The following is a 21,892-nucleotide window of genomic DNA, read 5'->3' as shown; positions in this document are numbered from 1 at the left end:
GGGGGGGGGGGGGGTCTGCTGGGATGTTTCTATCCTGTTTCTACTACCAAGATTACATTTACTTGAACAAAAAAAGCACTTTCAGCGCCTGTTAGGTATGACCTTGAGGTAGTTTTCTTCACACTGACAATACCAGATTTAAGAAGGGATTAGTCATTTGGAAATGACAGGAGTAAGGGATGGAGGAAGAAGAGCTGTAAACATACGATAAAGAACATTTGATATGCTTTACTTTTCTATATTCTTAGATATGGAAGAGCTCTAGTTAAACCCAAATGCATTTTCCCCAGTTATCAACAATTTGCAATTACTGATTTGCTCCATATTGGTCAGGCTGGCATTTATTGCCTTGAGAAAGGTATTGGTGAGTTTCCTTCTTGAATCACTAGAGTCATTAAAGGTACTCTTGCAATCATTTTAAAAAATTTAATATCATTTGATCCAATGGAATGACTTATCAGGCCATATCAGGATACGTTTAAGTGTCAGTCAGCGTGCTATGGGACTGGAATCACCTATGAGGCAATAAGTGAACCAGTTGCATTTTTACAACAACCCAACTTTCACTCGATCACTTTTACTAATTAGTTGATCACCTTGAAATTAGTCAATTCTCCAGGTCACTTCTTCTGGAGAAAATTGATGGTGATCAGCATTGGAAAAAAAAAGGATAATTTCGAGCCTCCCATTGTAAACCAGAGGTCTCAATATGCGTCCTTTCCAATGTTTTTCTTGAAATTTTATCAAGGGATACTTTTCAGGAGTTTCTTTATCATTCTTTCTAACTCATTTATTCAGTGATGCAGTCATATGTGAATAACACCCAATGCATTTTAGTTGACATAAAGAATATTGGGCTCACACTGAAAAAGAATTAGAATAATTTATTAACATCTTCAATAATAATCAACTTTCCATTAAAATAAAACCGTAACAAACAAGTAAAATATTAATTACCAGGAAACCAGAGTGTTTTAATTGGCAGAAGACAATTAGCGTAAGTTAACAATTTTCTTTCAAATAAGTGACACACATTTCTACATCCAAAAGACCATCATCCAAATCATACCTCCCACAGGCTTGTGAGATCACAGCTTACATTGCACATACACAAAGTTGGAACAATTCGGGTTGTATTTATTGCTGTTTTTCACTCCATCTCAGATCTCAATCTCAGATTTAAATTTAACAATTGGCACAGAAGGCAGGACCTTATAGGTGATGCAGGCTATGACAGGATGTGTGGCAGATTTGGGTTACATGTGCAGTGACGCCCATCTATCGAGGTCATCTCGCTGCATCTTTTCTGATTTACACAAGCAGCATGGGAGATTCTCACTAGGAGATGCTAACTGATGGGTATAAATGCTGATTCAATGCCTTGTTAATGGCACAACCTGCCTCATTATTAATCAGCTTTCTATCTTACCAAATTCACCAAACATAATGTTGGGAAAAAAACTTGACAAAGAAATCAAAGCAAGCCACTTGCTTTGAACAACCTTCATGTTGGAAACTGAGTACTACCATCTCAGGGTCTACTCCATGGGCACCAGTCACATGCACACTGAAATAACATCATAACTCACCCTTTATTTCCAAGTGTGTAGTACGTGACACTGAGCTAGCTAGCGCATGGCTGGATCCTAGAGTGAGCAGAACCCCTGACACTCCTGTTTATATCTGTCAACCAGGCCTCTTTGATGGGACCAGGTTAACAACCCCAATTAGGGAATCCAGATTCTATGACATCCACCTGGCTGACCTTGTTGCAATCATTACATCTCCCTCCCCTGCCCCCCCCCCCCCCAAGTCCTGAGACATAGCCTTATTCTTGTTCCTTTAGCTTCTCCAGGAGTGGTTTTGTACCAGGCCTGGTTCCTTGGACCCTGCCTTAGCTATTGGTGGCACATACCAGACGGTAGCCTGCCTCTTGCACCCAGACCATCTCAGCTGAAGCTAATCTTCTTCAGGTAGTAATGGTGTCGAGGTTGCAACATCTGCCATGTCCACCTCTTCCTCAGAGGTTTCTTGGACGCTAGGCATCACTAATCTTATCCATTCAACTTTCCTCTGATTGGTCACCCTCATGATTGATTATTTTGAGGATTTTGATGCGAATTAACCTTACTCCCAGTGTACATTGAGGTCTGTTGTAAACTGAGTATAGAAGCTTGGAGAAAATTTGTGAAAAAGATTGATTTACCAGAGCTGTGAGATTGTAACTAACAGTCAGAAAACACTGAACACAATGGAGATATTTGTTCTCCAGAAGAGAACATGACCTTGATGTTTCAAGTAATTGTTCTGAAGGGGTTAATCTTCATTTGGTTTTCACCACTCTACTGATAGCAGAGGTAAAACTCATCTTCTCTACTATCAGATGGAACGGGGTCTCTCTACCGGCTCCCTTTGGTCCACGTACTGTAATTGTACTTATAGCTAGAATACATAAACCTTCCTGTTATCTAAGAACCTTGCCTATGCTGTAGACACTTTATAATGGTGTATCCTCTGCTGTTGGTCATTAGGTAGCCTGAAGTCAAAGCAAAGGACAATTGGTGGCAGTAAAATGCCTCAAACAACTGTCACTCAGTACCACTTACTCATAGAAGTGGCAAATACCAGGAGTCATTATCTGGAACAACATCACAGAACAGATGGGGGACTTTAAAGTTACAAAGGGATGTGTTTGGGAAGATAGTGGTAATGCTATTAAGCTAGGAGTCAGAGGTCCGGGCTAATACACTGGGGACATGAGTTCACACCCCATTGTAGCTGATAATAGCATTTTAAATGTGTTAATTATTTTTATGAATGGAACTGAAAGGCTTGATACATCAGCATATTAAGATCATAGTTGAACGTACTCCTGAACAAGTTAGATCACAGAAGGAAATCTGGAACATTTTGTTTTAGAATAAACTTGAAGTTTCTTACACCCAAGACAAAAACAAAAAAAAACAGTCTAGATACAGAAATGGTTTGAAAGATTATAAACACAAATAAAAACAAAGACTCGTCTGTTCCACAGTTCCGTCATTTTAGAAGAATTCAAAACCTAAGAAATCACCCTTCTATTTTTAATCTTCGTGTAATTTAGTTGATTCTTCCCATCCTTATCTGTAAAATCTAATGTCTTCTTACATAAATATACAGAAAGCTGAGAGCTTAGATTTCATCAGCTTTTAATTACATTGCAGATTTCTGTCCAAAGACCCAGATCCAGAAGTTGCACAAGCTAAATGTTTCTACTGAGCTACCTTATTCACATATCGGCTTTGCAAAATCTCATCTCAATGAAAGAGGCCATAGTTGTTTCCAACCCAACTGCTGAAAAGCTTTCAATCTCTGGGCTTTCCAAGTTAAAATTAATGGTTGTTTAATCTCCAACAAAAGCAAGATAATGGCCCTCAATATTAACCCCATCTGTCATTAGTCGCTACAGTAAAAATTATCTTCAATTGACACTTCAAAGGATCCCTGCTCTCTAACACTTAATGAATACACAAAAGACTGTCTAACCTAAGTCATTCAGAAAAGCAACCAAACCATATGCCATTATTTTAAGATCCAAACACTAAAATTGATAATAACACATAAATCAGACATGTAATAGAGACCACGAAAGTATCATCGATTGTGGTTTAAAAAAAATCTAGTTTACTAATGTCCTTGAGGAAAAGAAATCTGCTGAGCTTATCTGGTCAGATTCAAATGTGAATTCAGACACAGTAACATGGTTGACTCGTAACTGTTCTCCAAATTGACTGAGCAGGCTACTCAGCTCAAAGGCTCACATCAGAAAAGATTACAAAGAACTAGAAAAAAATGGAACAGTATTGTGCAGCTCTCAGAAACTTCCTTGCAACTTTGTTCTTACACACCTATCCCCAGTAGCCACAGGATTTAAGAAGAGAAAGCTACTGGGAATAAAGAATAAGCTTTATACAATGTTTCCATTAAGATATGAACCAAGTGCTAACTCACTTTTCAAATTGCTTTCCACTTCTTCTCCTTGTACCCAAATTACTTGGGGCTGGAGACATTTTCCTTAAGCCTTCATCAAGTTAATTGGTCTATTTTATCTCCATTGGTGCCTTTAGTCCTTTCAATTCAGGCATTCCTAAAACACAATTACTTGCTGTTTTATTGGCAGAATTCCTGTTGCTTTCAAGTAAACTGTCCCTGTTCTACATTTGACAGCTGCCTCTTGCAAGCAGTATAAAGATTAATGTGTCAATGTTGCTCTTTGAGGAGGGAACTGTGTTTGAAGGGAACACGAGCTTAAAGAATCAATGCTGTATTGTTGGTACCTTACATTTAGCCTATGGTCCCATTGGCTATATAGCACCTCATTGGAAGATTGTGATTGGTGAATTTATCCTATTGTCTCCAGTCACCCTGGTAACTGATGCTGATATGGTGCAGGTGTGCGAGTGTCACCAACCAACCCAACCGCCCTGTGGCTGAACACTTTAACTCCCCCTCCCACTCCGCCAAAGACATGCAGGTCCCTGGTCTCCTCCATCGCCAGACCATGGCAACACGACACCTGGAGGAAGAGCACCTCATCTTCCACCTAGGAACCCTCCAACCACAAGGGATGAATGCAGATTTATCCAGCTTCCTCATTTCCCCTCCCCCCACCTTATCTCAGTCCCAACCCTCAGACTCAGCACCACCTTATTGACCTGCAATCTTCTTCCTGACCTCTCCGTCCCCACCCCCTCTCCGGCCTATCACCATTACCTTAACCTCTTTCTACCTATCGCATTCCTACGCCCCTCCCCCAAGTCCATCCTCCCTACCTTTTATCCTCCATCCTCCCTACCCTCCCTCCCTGCCTGCTTGGCACACCCTCCTCACTCCTGAAGAAGAGCTTGTGCCCAAAACGTCGATTCTCCTGCTCCTTGGATGCTGCCTGACCTGCTGCACTTTTCCAGCAACACATTTTTCAGCTCAGATTCTAACAGCCAATAAGCCTCTGCAGTATCAGGAGTGCGAGCAGTCGATCCAGAGACTAAAAGCGAATGTATGAAAGTGACTGGTAAGAAAAGACCAATTGGTTCAGCAAACCTGCCCCATTCCCATAAATTCATCCTGTCTAGGCAGCCGAGACTGAATCGATCAATTTGTTTGATCAATAGTCTGAGGTTCAACTGTTGCTCATTCAAGCAATTGGATTGTGGTGGGTTTTCCCATTCTTCACTGCTCTAGTGCAAGATATGCAGGTGGGACCACCTGAGTGCCCCATTGCTTGAGAAAGCACCAGCCTGGATAAATGTGCACAATGTGTAGTAGTAGTTGCCATTGTACTAGAGCGGTAATCATAGGGCTACTCTCTCATTACAGAGAGATGACTGTTGGTGGTTTACCACACATCAGACAATGGGCAAGGTCAAAAGATAGGACCTTCGTGGTAACCTCAGCCTGTGTGGGAATTGAACCCATTCTGTTGGCATCACCTTGCATCACAAGCCAAACAACTCAGCTAAGTGGTCAACTGAGTGGGGTGTACACAGTGCAGTGTGAAAAACAAACTGAAGATCAATTCACCCAGATGTATTTGCTTCCCTGTTTGGTTGCTTTTTACGTTGCCCTTACTTCTGCGTTCCTCCAAAACAATGTAGCTGATCCTTCTCACATTTTTATTCTTCAACTCTGTCTTTAGCCCCTGATGGCCCACCTATCGATGTTGTGCTGGAATCTCTATCCTCTCAGTGTATCAGAGTGACATGGAAGGTAAATCATTTGCATGTAACTAATACTCTAACTCATTAATTCTTGCACTTATGGTCAAATGTTTTTGGTTTTGCATTATTTGAACTGATCTCTGAAGGAACTGCCTTAAAGACTGTTGACTAATAATGGCGTATTTATAATTTGGGGTAAGATTTGTGAATGCGAAATGCTATGTTCCATTTTTAGCTGAGCACTTGTGGATTTTCGTTGTTCCACTAAAATGCCATGGATACAGTGGACTGATCCATGCACTACAAATAGATTAAAGGTTTGACTTATCCAGGGAATGCTACACACACTCCTCAGCAAGTGGAACCAGTTGCTTTATGCTTATTCGCCCATGTAACAGTGCTTGGTGGTCACACACTGTCCTTGCATCACAATATATGAGATTGCACTGTGAATTATTATGTGATCTTACACCTCAGCAGGCACTCACCTCGTGTTGGGATTAAGGTCATTTTGAGGACTGATTGCAATAATTTGTACTATATATATGTATATGTATATAAATTGTGTTGTTTCCTTACTTAAGGACAATTTGTAGAAAAACTGGGGCCATTTGTGGAAAATCACTGACATTGAAAATTGCAAATAAAATTGAGAATGTAACCATCTTATGCCATACTGGTTGTTACTCAAGCCAGTATGATCTGTTTTGTCCAGTTATGTGATCACAGTATTAAGGTTGTACAGTGAGGACAATTATTTTAAACAGTTGGATTTACTTGTACTTTGATTATATCACAGTATATTCCAGAAGAAGGAAGCAGCCAATTTTTTTTAATTTTTTTTCTCCAGATTTAAAGCTTTCCTGAACCCTATTTATTTTCAGATCTTTTCCATAGTCCACTCTCTGTTTGCATATCATTCTTTTTGTTACATAACATAATATATACCTGGATGTTATAAACAACTATTTAAACTGAACTCCTACCTCTGTTCTGTCTTCTGTCTGTGTCTGTGCTATAAGTACATGTTTGACAAAGTAAACGTAATGTAGTGGTGAATTTGTGTCAGTGGAATGTATGAGTAAATAGAATCCTTCTAGCATGGAAGAAGGCCACTTGGCCCATCGAGTCTACACCAACCCTCTCAAAAGCATCCCAACCAGACCCACCCCACATTTCCCATGGCTAATCCACCTAGCCTGCACATCCCTGTGACACAATGGCAATTTAGCATGTCCAATCCAGCTAATTTATACATCATCAGACTGTGGGAGGAAACCCACGTAGATATAGGGAGAATGTGCAGACTCCACACAGTCAGTTGTCCAAGAGTGGAATCAAACCTGAGTCCCTGGTGCTATGAGGTGGCAGTGCTAACCACTGACCCACCGTGCTATCCTAAATATGACTGTGTGCATGAAAATATATGAATTAGTGCATAGCTAGGAAATAACTGTGATAGAAATATGTGTGTGTGTGTGTGTGTGTAGAGAGAGAGAGTTACCTGTGAGGGCTATGCTGCTGTAGTTGTGTAAATATGGAGATAGTTTCCTTTAACTTTATACTTTCCTGATAATCTGACTGATTTGCTTGTCCACTCTAACAATTTGCTATTAAGTGGAGAAGGTAAAAATATCCTGTTTATATAATTGCAAACATTTCTATCGAGGTCATCATGGTATTGTCCGTTCTCCGATGTGTTCTTCTGAATGTCTATCTAAATGTAATCATGTCCTATTATTTTATTAAGTAATCACCATCAATTGAATCTGACAGACTGTCACACACTTCTCACACATGTATTGTTTTTACTGAGTTATTTTTGTGCCAGATTCAGAAGCTTTCAAAGCCAGTGAAGTTACAGTAAGGTCTAATATTGCTTTCTCAGTACAAAAGTTGATTTTTGGTTTATTTACTGCTACATTTTTGGCAGAGCAGGTTGATAGAAAAGCTGAACTGTCAGGTGTAGTTTTGAAAATTAATTTTGTGATGCAAATGTCAACGCATTTTGGAATTGGCTTCTTCCCCTTCTTCAGTTTTAATTTTCCAAGACATCCTTCCAATATCAGGACTTAGAATGTGAGTAATGGAAAACTGACCAATTCTTCAGTTTATGGCAATTAATTACAGACAATGCATAGCATTGACAGCTATATAATTAAACTCCCCCCTGCTCTGCCTTATTGATGTGTGTTAAGCCATTCTTGGAGAACAGCTCTAACTGTTCCTATCTGACTTTCCCTACTCACTGAGTGACTTGAGTGAATTTGCCAATTTTGACCAGTGACCTCCATCCATTCGGAGTTCTGAGGGAGTGCTGCACGATCAAAGGTGCTGTCTTTCAGCTGCGTCTTTGAACCTTGGCCCTGACTATTCCCTCAGCTGGATGTAAGGTAACCCAACATGGCATTGTTGGCAAATAAAGGAGGGGATTTCTCTCCTCCACAACCCAATTCAAATATTTATCCCTCAACCCAATATTCCTCAGAAGAGGAAACATTTGTTTGCTCAGTAATCGGTTTCATGCCTGGAAATGGATGTGCTCTTTTCTTCATCCCTGCCATTTCCTCAGGCTCCAAAGAAGCACTTGCAAAATGGACTAATCCGTGGCTATCAAATTGGTTATCGGGAGTACAGCACTGGTGGCAACTACCAGTTTAACATCATCAGCATGGAGACAACTGGCGACAGTGAGCTGTACACACTGGACAACCTGAAAAAGTTCACGCAGTATGGAGTGGTGGTGCAGGCTTGTAACCGTGCGGGCACGGGACCCTCCTCACAGGAAATCATTGCAACAACGTTGGAGGATGGTAGGTTAACAATTAGATCGCAGGTTAGACTGAGACAGAAGGCCTCACCGTTGTGATAGCAAACCAGACATGACACTGAGCCCCTGAAGGAGGCTATTAGGACAAAGCAGTCATGGTCATGGGGGTTGATTTGTCATGGAGGGACAATTGGTGAGAGGGAAGGAATTTAGGGAAGGAATTGCAGAGCTCTAACTCTGGGAAGCTCATGCTGTACCCAGCAGTGGCATAATGTTGGAAATCAATGTTATCTCAAGAACAACATTCCCTCTCAGCTGTGCGGCCACAGGGCCAATGGGCAGCTCCATAATTGCTGATTAGCATTCCAGAGAATGACTGCCCCTTCTAGAAGGTGCGCTTACACACACAGACCTTGGAGGTCAGCACAGCAGGAAAAGAAATATTACTGGGAATGTTGCTCCAGAGGCCAGAATTGGAGGGTAGTTGAGTTTTTGGGAGCATTTTAAGAATTGGAACAAACAGGCCAATGAATTAGGAGTAGAGTGGGCTATTTAACCCCTGGAGCCTCCTCCACCATTCATTAAGATTATGTCTGATCTAATTATGGGCCCAGCTCACATTTATGCATACCTCTCGTTAACCTGGTTAGTCAAAAATCTATCTCTCTCGGCCTTAGAATTATTCAGTGATTCTTCCCTCACCTGTCCTCATCGGATTCTGAGGCAGGGAGTTTCAAATATCCTCTCAAGAAAAAAGGAAAATCGTCCTCATCTCCATCTTAAATGGGAACCCTATTTTTAAACAATGCCAGAGATACAGAGGGTTGAGGCCAAGGAGAGATTTAAAAGTAAGGATGAAAGTTTGGAAATCAAGACACGGTCAAACGGGAACCTAGGACAGGAAGATGAGAAAGTCTGATGAAGGAGGGCGGGTAGTAGAGTTTTGAATGTCCTGAAGTTTACAGAGGCTGGAAAGTGAGGGTTTGATCAGGGTAGTAAAGGCATGGGTAAGAGATTCAGATCAGTGGACATAGGCTCAAAGATCCTTTGTCAAGGTCTTCCTTGCACAACGCATCAGAAAGCCTTTCTTGGTAAATTGAAAAGCCAATCTTCATGGTGGAATCAGCAAGACCCAGTGAAGATTCGGCAAGTTTGAGTTTTCTAATAATTCTTCTCATGGGGTTTGGATAGCAACAGTACACCTGCCAGGTGTTCCCCTGCTGTCCTCAAGAGTGAGAAACCAGAGTTCAGCTAGAAGCTTGCAAGCTCCTGGTAAATCCAGATGGTGAACACAAAGCTCACGGCAAAAAAAATTCAAGAGTAATTTTCATTGTAAACCAAATTGTACATTTTCAGGAACGTTTGGGTCTTTCCTAAACAATTCCCTTCATTTCATCTTCTCACTACATAAACTTCAACCCAACTTCACGCCATCAATATTTTTAGTTATCTCCTTACTTATTCAAACTGCCCCTATTTGTCTCCACCCCAGCTAAAACCATCAAATTGGTTGCTATAATTAAAACATTTGAAAGGCATCTGGATGAGTATATAAATAGAAAGGGTTTAGAGGGAGAAGGAAGAAATGCTGACAAATGGGACTAGATTTATTTAGGACATCTGTTTGGCATGGATATGTTGGACTGAATGGTCTGTTTCTGTGCTGTATATCTCTATGACTCTATGAATTCCACCCAGCACACTCCTTCACCCGCACACTCTTAAATAACCAGGTCATACTGCTCTTCACACCCAAGTGTCACTCTTGGCTATCACTTTGTCTTCCTTCCCTTCTATATTTTCACCCTTTAATTTCATCTTGCCCTTTGACTTCATCCCTCTCTCTTTTGCTACTTCTAGATTGTCATTCCTTTTCCCTTCATACAGTCATATAACATGGAAACAGACTGTTCAGCCCAGCCAGCCTATCCATGTCGAGCATATTCCCAAACTAAACTAGTCCCATCTGTCTGCTCCTGGCCCATTTCCCTCCAAACCTTCTTTATTCCCATATTTATCTAAGTGTCTTTTAAACATTGTAACTGAGCCCACATCACCACTTCCTCTGGATATTCATTCATTCAAGGGATGAGGGCATTGCTGTTGTCACTCCGTTATTGTCCAGTTCTCTTGAGGAAGTGGTAGTGAGCACTGCTGAGCAATACTGAATAGGTTAGTAGAACATTTCAGAGAGCAGACAAATTCCAAATTAATTGTTGTGGGCCCAGAATTACCCACGGGCTGGATTGATAAGCAGATTTCCATCATGGAAAGGTTTACTTCAATAATCAGAATTATTTTTTTCATGACAATCTTGTTGTTGACTGGTCAGCATTACCATGAATAGCTTTTCATCCAGATTTACTCAATTGAATTTAAATTCACCAGCTGCCATGATGGGACATGAACTCATACATTCAGGTTATGAGTCAAATAACAGAATCACTGTGCCACCATACCCTTAGCAGCTTTTGCCTATTCATTATTTAACTTCTTGCTTCCCCTCTGCCTCCTCTCTTTCTCTTTCTATCTCCATATCTGTTCACCTGCTACACTTAAGCTTTCAATCCATCATTATGTTATTCTTGTCAATCTCTCTTTCCTATTTCTCCATCATTCTATTATTAGAACATAGAAAAATACAGTGCAGTACAGGCCCTTCAGCCCTCGATGTTGCGCCGACCGAAGCCTACCTAACCTACACTAGCCCAATAACCTCCATATGCTTGTCCAATGCCCGCTTGAATGACCATAAAGAGGGAGAGTCCACCACTGATACTGGCAGGGCATTCCATGAACTCACAACCCGCTGAGTAAAGAATCTACCCCTAACATCTGTCCTAGACCAACCTCCCCTTAATTTAAAGCTGTGTCCCCTAGTAACAGCTGACTTCATACGCGGAAAAAGGTTCTCACTGTCAATCCTATCTAAACCCCTAATCATCTTATGCACCTCTATCAAATCTCCCCTAAACCTTCTTTTCTCCAATGAGAACAGCCCCAAGTGCCTCAGCCTTTCCTCATATGATCTTCCTACCATGCCAGGCAACATCCTGGTAAACCTCCTCTGCACCCGTTCCAGTGCCTCCACATCCTTCCTATAGTATGGCGACCAAAACTGTACACAATACTCCAGATAAGGCCGCACCAGAGTCTTATACAACTGCAACATGACCTCAGGACTCCGGAACTCCATTCCTCTACCAATAAAGCCCAGTACACCATATGCCTTCTTCACAGCACTATTTACCTGGGTGGCAACTTTCAGAGATCTGTGTACATGGACACCAAGATCTCTCTGCTCATCCACACTACCAAGTAGCCTACCATTAGCCCAGTAATCCATCTTCTTGTTACTCCTACTAAAGTAAATGACTTCACACTTAGCTACATTGAACTCCATTTGCCACCTTTCTGCCCAGCTCTGCAACTTATCTATATCCCGCTGGAACCTGCCACATCCTTCTTCGCTGTTCACCACTCCACCGACTTTCGTATCATCCGCAAACCTACTCACCTAGCCTTCAAGCCCCCCTCCAGGTCATTTATGAAAATGACAAACAGCAATGGTCCCAAAACAGATCCTTGTGGAACACCGCTAGTAACTGCACTCCAAGATGAACCTTTACCATCAACTACTACCCTCTGTCTCCTTCCAGCCAACCAATTCCTAATCCAAAACTCTAATGCACCCTCAATGCCATACCTCCGTAATTTTTGCAGTAGCCTACCATGGGGAACCTTATCGAATACCTTGCTAAAATCCATATACACCACATCTACTGCTTTACCCTCATCCACTTCCTTGGTCACCTTCTCAAAGAACTCAATAAGGTTTGTGAGGCATGACCTGCCCTTCACAAAAACATGCTGACTATCCTTGATCACATTATTCCTATCCAGATGTTCATAAATCCTATCCCTTACAATTCTCTCTATGACTTTGCCCACAACAGAAGTGAGACTCACCGGCCTATAGTTACTCGGGCTATCCCTACTCCCCTTCTCGAACAAGGGGACCACATTCGCTATCCTCCAGTCTTCTGGCACTATTCCTGTAGACAATGACAACATAAAAATCAAGGCCAATGGCTCCACTATCTCCTCCCTAGCTTCCCAGAGAATCCTAGGATAAATGCCATCAGGCCCAGGGGACTTATCTATTTTCACCCTTTCCAGTATTCCCCGGACCTCTTCCCTACATACCTCAAAGCCATCCATTCTAATCACTTGTGACTCAATATTCACATCAGCAACAACGTCCTGTTCCTGAGTGAATACTGACGAAAAGTATTGATTTAGTGTCTCTCCAATCTCCTCTGCCTCCACTCACAACTTCCCACTACTATCCTTGACTGGACCGATACCTTTTATTCCTGACATACCTATAGAAAGCCTTAGGGTTTTCCCTAATCCTACCAACCAAGGACTTTTCATGTCCCCTTCTCGCTGCTCTTAGCTCTCTCTTTAGATCCTTCCTGGCTACCTTATAACTCTCAATCGCCCCAATTGAACCTTCACGCCTCATCTTTACATAGGCGGGCCTCTTCCCTTTTACAAGGGATTCCAATTCCTTATTAAAACACAGCTCCCTCACAAGACCCTTTCCTCCCGGCCTGACTAGTACATACTTATCAAGGACACCCAATAGCTGCTCCTTGAACAAGCTCCACATATCATTTGTGTTCTTCCCTTGAAGCCTATTTTTCCAATCCACACATCCTAAGTCATGCCTCACCGCATCATAATTTCCCTGCCCCCAGCTATAACTCCTGCCCTGCAGTGCACACTTATCCCTCTCCATCACTAGAGTAAAAGTCACCGAGTTGTGGTCACTGTCCCCGAAGTGCTCACCTACCTCCAAGTCTAACACCTGGCCTGGTTCATTACCTAGAACCAAATCCAGTATGGCCTCACCTCTTGTTGGCCTGTCTACATATTGTGTCAGGAAACCCTCCTGCACACATTGGACAAACACCGACCCATCTAACGAACTTGAGCTATAGCTTTCCCAGTAAATATCTGGGAAGGTAAAGTCCCCCATAACAACAACCCTACTACTTTCACTCTTCTCCTGAATCATCCTTGCAATACTTTCCTCTACGTCTCTTGGACTATTAGGAGGCCTGTAGAAAACTCCTAACAGGGTGACCTCACCTTTCCTATTTCTAACCTCAGCCCAAACTACCTCAGATGGCAAGTCTTCCTCCATCGTCCTTTCCACCGCTGTAATACTATCTTTGACAAGCAATGCCACACCTCCCCCTCTTTTACCCCCACCTCTGACCCTACTAAAACATTTAAACCCTAGAACCTGCAATAGCCATTCCTGTCCCTGTTCTACCCACGTCTCTGTAATGGCCACAACATCGAAGTCCCAGGTACCAACCCATGCTACAAGTTCACCTACCTTATTTCTTATACTCTGGCACTTCAAGCCACCATCCTGTTTACCGGCACCCTCCTTCGAGATCGATGCCTTGTTCCTAACCTTCCTACACTCAAGGTCCTGTACCCTAAAGCTACAGTCCAGGTTCCCATGCCCCTGCAGAGTTAGTTTAAACCCTCCCAAAGAGCACTAGCAAACCTCCCCCCAAGGATACTGGTGCCCCTCAGGTTCAGGTGGAGACCATCCTGTTTATAGAGGTCCCACCTTCCCCAGAAAGAACGCCAGTTGTCCAGAAACCGGAATCCCTCCCTCCTGCACCATCCCTGTAGCCACGCATTTAACTGTTCTCTCTCCCTATTCCTCGACTCTCTATCACGTGGCACGGGTAACAGACCAGAGACAACAACTCTGTTCGTTCTAGCTCTGAGCTTCCCACCTAGCTCCCCGAAAGCCTGCCTAACATCCTCACCCCTCTTCCTACCTATGTCATTGGTGCCACGACCTGGGGCTGCTCCCCCTCCCCCTTAAGGACCCGGAAAACACGATCAGAGACACCTGGGAGGCAACATACCAAACGTGAGTCTCTGTCGCCCCCGCAAAACCGCCTATCTGTGCCCCTCACTATTGATTCCCCAATAACTATCGCTCTACCTTTCTCCACCCTTCCCTTCTGAGCAACGGGGACAGGCTCCGTGCCAGAGGCCTGAACCTCGTTGCTTACCCCTGGTAAGTCGTCCCCCCCACAAGTATCCAAAATGGTATACTTGTTATTGAGGGGAACGACCGCAGGGGGTCCCTGCACTGGCTGCTTCCTCCCAGTCCCCCTCACTGTCACCCATCTGTCTATAACTTTCGGAGTAACTACTTCCCTAAAGCTCTGATCTATGATCACCTCTGCCTCCCGAATGATCCGTAGTTCATTCAACTCCAGCTCCAGTTCCCTAACACGGTCTTGGAGGAGCTGGAGATGGGTGCACTTCCCGCAAGTGTAATCAGCAGGGACGCTAATGGCTTCCCTCACCTCAAACATCTTGCAAGAGGAACATTGCACTGCCTTCGCTGCCATCCCTCTAAAAGGTAAACTTTAAAAAGAAAACTGGATCTAAAGAAACAAACAAGCAAAATGCAGCACTTACCTGCTTACCACAACGGGTCTTATTATTAGGTTAGAGGAGGAGGGCGGGTCGGAGGCTCTACCCCTGGAGTGCCTCGGGTTCCTCGCCTGTGCGCTTTCATAGAGAAAAAACATTCCCAGGTAAGCTAGCGCGACACCAGCTTCTGGGTCCACTAGGCGCTTAAAAAAAACTTTAAATTTTAACCGTTAAAAAAAAACAATAACTGGACTATACCGTGACTTAAAATAAACACCAACAGACAGCCGTTACCTGCTTCGCCGAGAGAGTGAGGCCGAAGGCTTGGAGCTGCGTGCTTTCATAGAGAAAAAACCTGTCTATGTTTTTCACTTCCTTGACCTCTTCATTCCTTTCACTTTTTTAGCTTGTCCCTTTTCCCTGTCACTTCCCATTTTTTGGCCCCTCCCTCTCTTCTTTCATTTTCCTTCTCTTTGTCTTCATTTCCTTCCTCTCCCTTCGTTCTGCTCCTCCATCTTCCAATTCGCATGTTAATTAGAGTAATAGAGTCATAGAGATGTACAGCGTGGAAACAGACCCTTTGGTCCAACTCTTCCATGCCGACCAGATATCCTAACCTAATCTTGTCCCATTTACCAGCACTTGGCCCATATCCCTCTAAATGCTTCCTATTCATATACCCATCCAGGTGCCTTTTGAATCTTGTGATTGTACCAGCCTCCACAACTTCCTCTGGCAGCTCATTCCATATATAGACCACATTCTGCATGAAAAAGTTGTTCTTTAGCTCCCTTTTAAATTTTTCCCACCTCACCTTAAACCGCACCCTCTAGTTCTGGGCTCCCCTACTCTGGGGAAAAGACCTTGACCATTTACTCTATCCATGCCCCTAATGATTTAATACATTTCTTTAGGGTCACCCCTCAGACACTCAAGGGAAAATAACCCCAAACTATTTAGCCTCTCCCTATGACTCAAATGCTCCAAACTTGACAATATCCTTGTAAATCTTTTCAGAAACTTTTCAAGTTTCACAACATCTTTCCTATATTGCAGTGATTTAAGTGCCAGAGATGGAAATTTTTACTCCACCTTATGTGGAACCGCCGTTGATGAGTAGGATTGGCCAAAAGGGCAAGAGAGTGAGTCTTCACAGATCTTAGTCCCCATAAGAAAATTGAATGCTCAAAGTGTTGTGTCATGCTTAAAAATCACACAATACCAGGTTATAGCCCAACAGATTTATTTGAAAATACAAGCTTTCAGAGCGCTGCTCATTTGTCAGGTAGCTAGTGGGTCTGAATGCACGGAACATCGAATTTGTAAGAAAAAGCCCAGAGTACAACTGATGCAATGTATTAGACAAAACTAGTTGGCTGTTAAGTCTGTAATCACTTAGAATGGTGAGTCAGGTTTCAATTGATAAATATGTAAATCCCAGAGTTTACTACCCCAATATAACTTAAGGTTTTATATTTAAAAAAGGTGACATCCCAGCTCAGACAATGCAGTAAGGGTGTGAGGTTAGAGTCTGTCTTGTCCCAACCTGGAGTCAGACTGTTGTTACTTCCAAAGTAGGAATTTAAAAATGTCACATTGACTGCCCATAAATTATGTGCCTTTTGAACAAAATAAAATGTATCTGCAAATACAAATCTGCAAATGGAAATTAACCTCATAGCCTTATATGAGTGTGTGAGAGGAAGAGGGGAGAGGGTGAGAGTGTGTGGTCACCTGTAGTATGACATGAACCAGAGTGCTGTCACACAGGAGAAGAATTAGTTAAGTAATAGCAAGCCAGGGTTTTTAAAGTCTGATGGTATTTTAGGAGCAACAATAGGCTGGGGTAGGTACTGTGCTCCTAGCTTTGAAAACCTGAGAAAGGATAAAATAAAAGGTTGTGGCTTTGTCACAGTGAGGAAGAATCTTAAGAGAATCAAATGTGGGGTGTACTAGATATTATACAAGGTGAAAGAGGGAGAACATGTGAAAGTGGAATTAGTTTCACATTTCACTCACAGAAATGAAGGGATGACGATGTTATTAATTGGCTTGCAATATTCCTTACCATGCCAGAATTCTCTGTTTAAGCAGCCTGAGTGCATTGAGAGAAGATACTTCCGCCTTCCTACAGTGCCCCCAGCTGGTCAGACAGCAAACAGTATATTCAGTTGAAATGTAAAGAAATGGGACAGATAAAAATGATAAATAGGTGAAGGATTCGAAATTAGATTAGATTACTTACAGTGTGGAAACAGGCCCTTCGGCCCAACAAGTCCACACCGCCCCGCCGAAGCGCAACCCACCCATACCCCTACATTTACCCCTTACCTAACACTATGGACAATTTAGCATAGCCCATTCACCTGACCTGCACATCTTTGGACTGTGGGAGGAAACCAGAGCACCCGGAGGAAACCCACGCAGACACGGGGAGAACGTGCAAACTCCACACAGTCAGTCGCCTGAGGCGGGAATTGAACCCAGGTCTCTGGCGCTGTGAGGCAGCAGTGCTAACCACTGTGCCACAGCTATCAACATGTGGCAAACAGACAGACCATTCAGGATGCACCATTTCTCCAAGGCCATCAGCTCTTCCAGAAGAAAGGTTACCAATAATTTCTGAAGGCTAACCTTTTGCAAATCATAGGATAAAACTAGTCTTTGATATGTTTGCTTGGAATCACTCCAGCAAAACTTTACTTCAGATTTTAACCCACTCGAAACCCTTTCAATTGGACAGAGTCAACATTGTGCCTCTACTGAATCTAACAGGGAGGTCCAGGAGATGCTTTACTCCAACACTCCCTAACTGAACAGAATCTGCCTACCCATCTACTTCTCCTCATCTCCATATCGACACAACATTTCTCATGTTTTATATATATCATGCCAGCCTCCTGTATGGGCAGGTTGATCTCCAACCACAGGCCTATGTCAAGGAAGAACCTTGAGACTTTATCCTGAAAATTGCAGGCATAAGATTGCATAATGACATGATGGGTTTTTTTTAAAATCTGTTTTCCCCTATCTTTCCATCTACTGCACAACAAATGAGTTCTTCAACACGATTTTCTTGATTCACTTTTCGAATATGAGTAAGACCAACATTTATTGTGTATCCCTAGTTAGCCTTCAGAAATTATTGGTAACCTTTCTTCTGGAAGAGCTGATGACCTTGGAGAAATGGTGCATCCTGAATGGTCTGTCTGTTTGCCACATGTTGATAGCTCTGAGCTAGGCGACGTCAGAAAGCCGTTAACAGCCAATCACATTGGCATGGGAGTCAGAAGTCACAGACAAGTGAGGGTACCCTTAAAATACAATCAATAAGGTAACAATGTTTAGAAATAAAATGAAACACATTTGGTATCTTTGGGTATCATAGCCGCTTTCAATCATGTTTCCTGCACTAAAATGACATTTTTGCAGAATTTCACATCTGTGCCTTTTATTTAGTTTTTTTTCTCTCTTATGACAAGTGCCCAGCCGACCACCAGACAATGTCCAAGCCAATGCCATATCTCCGGAAGCCATTTCACTGTCTTGGTCGATGCCACCAAAAGAGGCGCTGAATGGGATTCTCCAAGGATACAGAGTTATTTACTGGGCGAATCTCCCAGATGGAGGTAAGTATGTTGCAGTGAGCTATGGATAATGACAGCAGTCCCTGACATTCAGCAACACAACATCAGCTTCCTTGCCTCTATCTATTTCTGACAGTGTGGCTGATCAGGAAAGGAGAGCCAAGGTAAAGTATATTTGCCATTATCAATTAGAGTCATAGAGCCAAACAGCACTGAAACAGACCTTTCGGTCCAATTCATCCATGCCAGCCAGGTACCCTAAATTGAATTACTCCCATTTTGACTGCATTTGACCATATCCCTCTAAACCTTCCTTATCCATTTACCTGTCCAAATGTCTTTTAAATGCTGTAACTGCCTCTACCACTTCCGCTGGCAGCTCATTCCATACACGCACCAACCTCTGCATGATCAAGTTGCCTCTCAGGTCCCTTTTAAATCTTTCCCCTCTCACCTTAAGTCTATGCCTTCTAGTGTTGGACTCCCCTACCCTCGGGAAAAGACCTTGGCTATTCACCTTATCTATGCCCCTCATGCTTTTATAAACCTCTACAAGGTTCCTCTCAGCTTCCAATGGTCCAATGAGAAAAGTCCCAGCCTGTCCACCCTCTCCTTATAACTCAAACCCTCCACTCTCAGTAACATCTTTGTAAATATTTCTTTCACCCTTACCAGTTTAATAACATCCTTCCTATAGCAGGGAGACCAGAATTGTACAGAGTACTCTAAATGTGGCCTTAGCAATGTCTTGTGCATTCATAACCTGACGTCCCAACGCCCGTAATCTGTCTTCTGACCAATGAAGGCAAGCATGCCAAATGCCTCCTTCACCATCCAGTCTACTTGTGACGCCACACTTTCAAGGAACCATAACGTTATTGAAATTTCGCGGTCAGAAATCACACGACACCAGGTTATAGTCCAAAAGGTTTATTTGAAATCACAAGCGTTCAGAGTGCTGGGCGTTCATCAGGTGAGGTCACCTGATAGCTTGTTTCAAATTATAGTGGGCTCCTCTAGACACAAGGAAGCCCCTATGATTTGATTCCTGTGGTTTTACAGTCATGGATTTCTGCCATTTCGGAAACTGGACAAATTTAATTTCTGATTGATAACTCAGGTTTCCAAAGCGCCACTTAAAAAGACAGGAGCAGATGCTCCAGTATCTAAATCAGACAATAATTCTTCCTGTGAGAATGCAGACCATCAGTGAATTTGTCTGACGGCAGCTCACAGTTGAGGCGAGGCATGCGGTATTCATATTCCAGCAGATGGCACTGCAGCAGGAAAGAGACCCTGGAATGACGTTCCCACTCCTTGGTCATTGACCTCCTGTCTGCCTTCTGAGTGTGTTAACATGTACGATTGCCCAATTCAACATTTGCTCTTCTCCTTTCCTTTCTGTCAGAGCTGGGAGAGATTAGAAATGTCACAACCATCCAGGTTACGCTGGAGCTTGACGGGCTCGAGAAGTTCACCAACTACAGTATACAGGTGCTGGCATTTACCCGGGCAGGAGACGGAGTCAGGAGCGAGCAGATCTTTACACGTACCAAGGAGGATGGTAGGTTAATGATAATGATGCTCCAATCATCCAAACATACAAAATGGGGAGAAGCAGGCCATTCAGCCCCTTCAGCATGGTGCTGTCCCCAAAAGAGAAAACATCTTTCTCATGTCAACCTGGTCAGGACCATCCACGATCTTCCAAACTTCAATCAAGTTGCCCCTCAGTGTTCTGAACTCCAGTAAAAACAAGCCCAACTGAAGCTCATAATACAACTCACTCACTCGAGGTGTTATTTTAGTAATCTTCCTCTGCACTACCTCCAGCTAATCATTTCTGAAATGTTTGTTCAACCCTATTTTCATAAAGTCCTATGTACAGTGCAGCATTCTGCAGCTTCCCCCAATTCCAACAAATGGTAAGACCTTAATTAAATCAAGATTGTACAATGACACCAATTACAAAGTTAAATGTCCACCTCTTAAGACCAACTGAAACTCCATTCATATTGGAGTTGTGAGGTCATTAGCTGGTGGTATCCATTAGTGTACTCCACACAGTTTGAGTGCCTCCATTGTCGAAATATATTTTCTTCTAAAATTGCGGAGGTTCGTGGTGGTAAAGGGAACTCCCTCCATTTCGGCTGTTCTATATCAGCATTAATTAACTGTCAAGTCTGAGCTTCATCTACCCTGCCTTAATTTAGTGCTGGCTGTCTGAGCTACCAGCGTGTTATAATGGTTTGACAAATAAACTTTGGGCGGGATCACTGCCATCAATCTTTCTTGTTCTTGTGTAAGTTATGGATTTTATGTGAGGAAGAATGCCCACAAAAAAACCTGCAGCAGTTGGGAGGAGAGGTCATAGCTTAGTGGTATCGTTATTAGACGACTAATCTAGGGGCCATAATGCTCTGGGACTATGGGTTCAAATTCTGCCGTGGTGGAATTTGAATCCAATACCAATGGGATTAAGAGTCATAAAATGCCTATGAAAATGTTGTCAGAAGAAGCCCATTTTGTTCACCAATGCCCTTTAGGGAAGGAAACTGTTGTACTTACCTGGTCTAACCTGCATGTGACTCTCGAACTCAGCAATGTGGTTGACTCCCTACTACCCTCTGGGCAATTAGAGAAAGATAACAAATCCTGGCCAGTGATGCTCGGGTCTTGTAAATGAGTAAAACAAATGTCAACCTTGATAAAAAGTAAATAGGTTTAATTGGTAATATTTATTACCTAGTTACATTACATCTCAGATGCATGATTGCCTCTTGTAGGATATCAGGTTCAATCTAAGTATAAGGATGTATTATTGCTTTTGAAATGTTCTGATACACAACTTAGAGACAACTGAACGATCACAGCTATGGCAATGCTACATGGTTAGCTCCTCCCTGGAGCTGTCTTTTATAACCCAAGCTTATCTCATGATATCAGTTAACATTTTCAGTGGTTTGCACAGAACAGAAAAACACAGTGAGACAAAGCAGTGTCCAATACCAATCCAAAGGCATGAACACTGATAGTCAGTTGCCCAGGATAGTCAGTCAAGATAGTCTCCACACGAGGGGTGAAGAATTGAATGTTGGGCAGCCCCTCACCCATCTTGACTCTTTCTGCCTATTGTGGCCCTATTTCCTCCTGAAAAAGAGAGAGGGAGGTGCGTGAATGTGAGTGGGGCAGCTGTTAGTGTTGGTGGAGGTGTTTGTGAGTAGGTCATCAGCACAGAGGCCATGCAGGGTGAGTGGTTTCAGGGGTTGGGATAAGGGTGACAATGAGTGAGGGAAGACGTTGTAGGCATCAGTGTGAGTGATAGAGCACAAGCCTTGGTGAGAGGTGGGTACAGTAAC

General features: G+C 42.8%; 1 protein-coding gene across 2 annotated transcripts in view; it reads left to right on the top strand.

Moving 5' to 3' along the window:
- The window catches only part of LOC140486476 (cell adhesion molecule DSCAM), a 693,577-nt gene that overhangs the window by 552,685 nt on the left and 119,000 nt on the right, over positions 1-21,892 (top strand). For both annotated transcript variants that reach the window (XM_072585696.1, XM_072585695.1), the window contains 4 exons: positions 5,675-5,745; positions 8,269-8,509; positions 18,429-18,575; positions 19,942-20,097. In XM_072585696.1, coding sequence (XP_072441797.1) covers positions 5,675-5,745; positions 8,269-8,509; positions 18,429-18,575; positions 19,942-20,097 — 615 coding nt within the window. The remainder of the gene's footprint in view (positions 1-5,674; positions 5,746-8,268; positions 8,510-18,428; positions 18,576-19,941; positions 20,098-21,892) is intronic.

The sequence above is a fragment of the Chiloscyllium punctatum genome, chromosome 15 (genome assembly GCF_047496795.1).
Source record: "Chiloscyllium punctatum isolate Juve2018m chromosome 15, sChiPun1.3, whole genome shotgun sequence".
NCBI lineage: Eukaryota > Metazoa > Chordata > Chondrichthyes > Orectolobiformes > Hemiscylliidae > Chiloscyllium > Chiloscyllium punctatum.
This window is presented reverse-complemented; position numbering and strand designations above follow the sequence as displayed.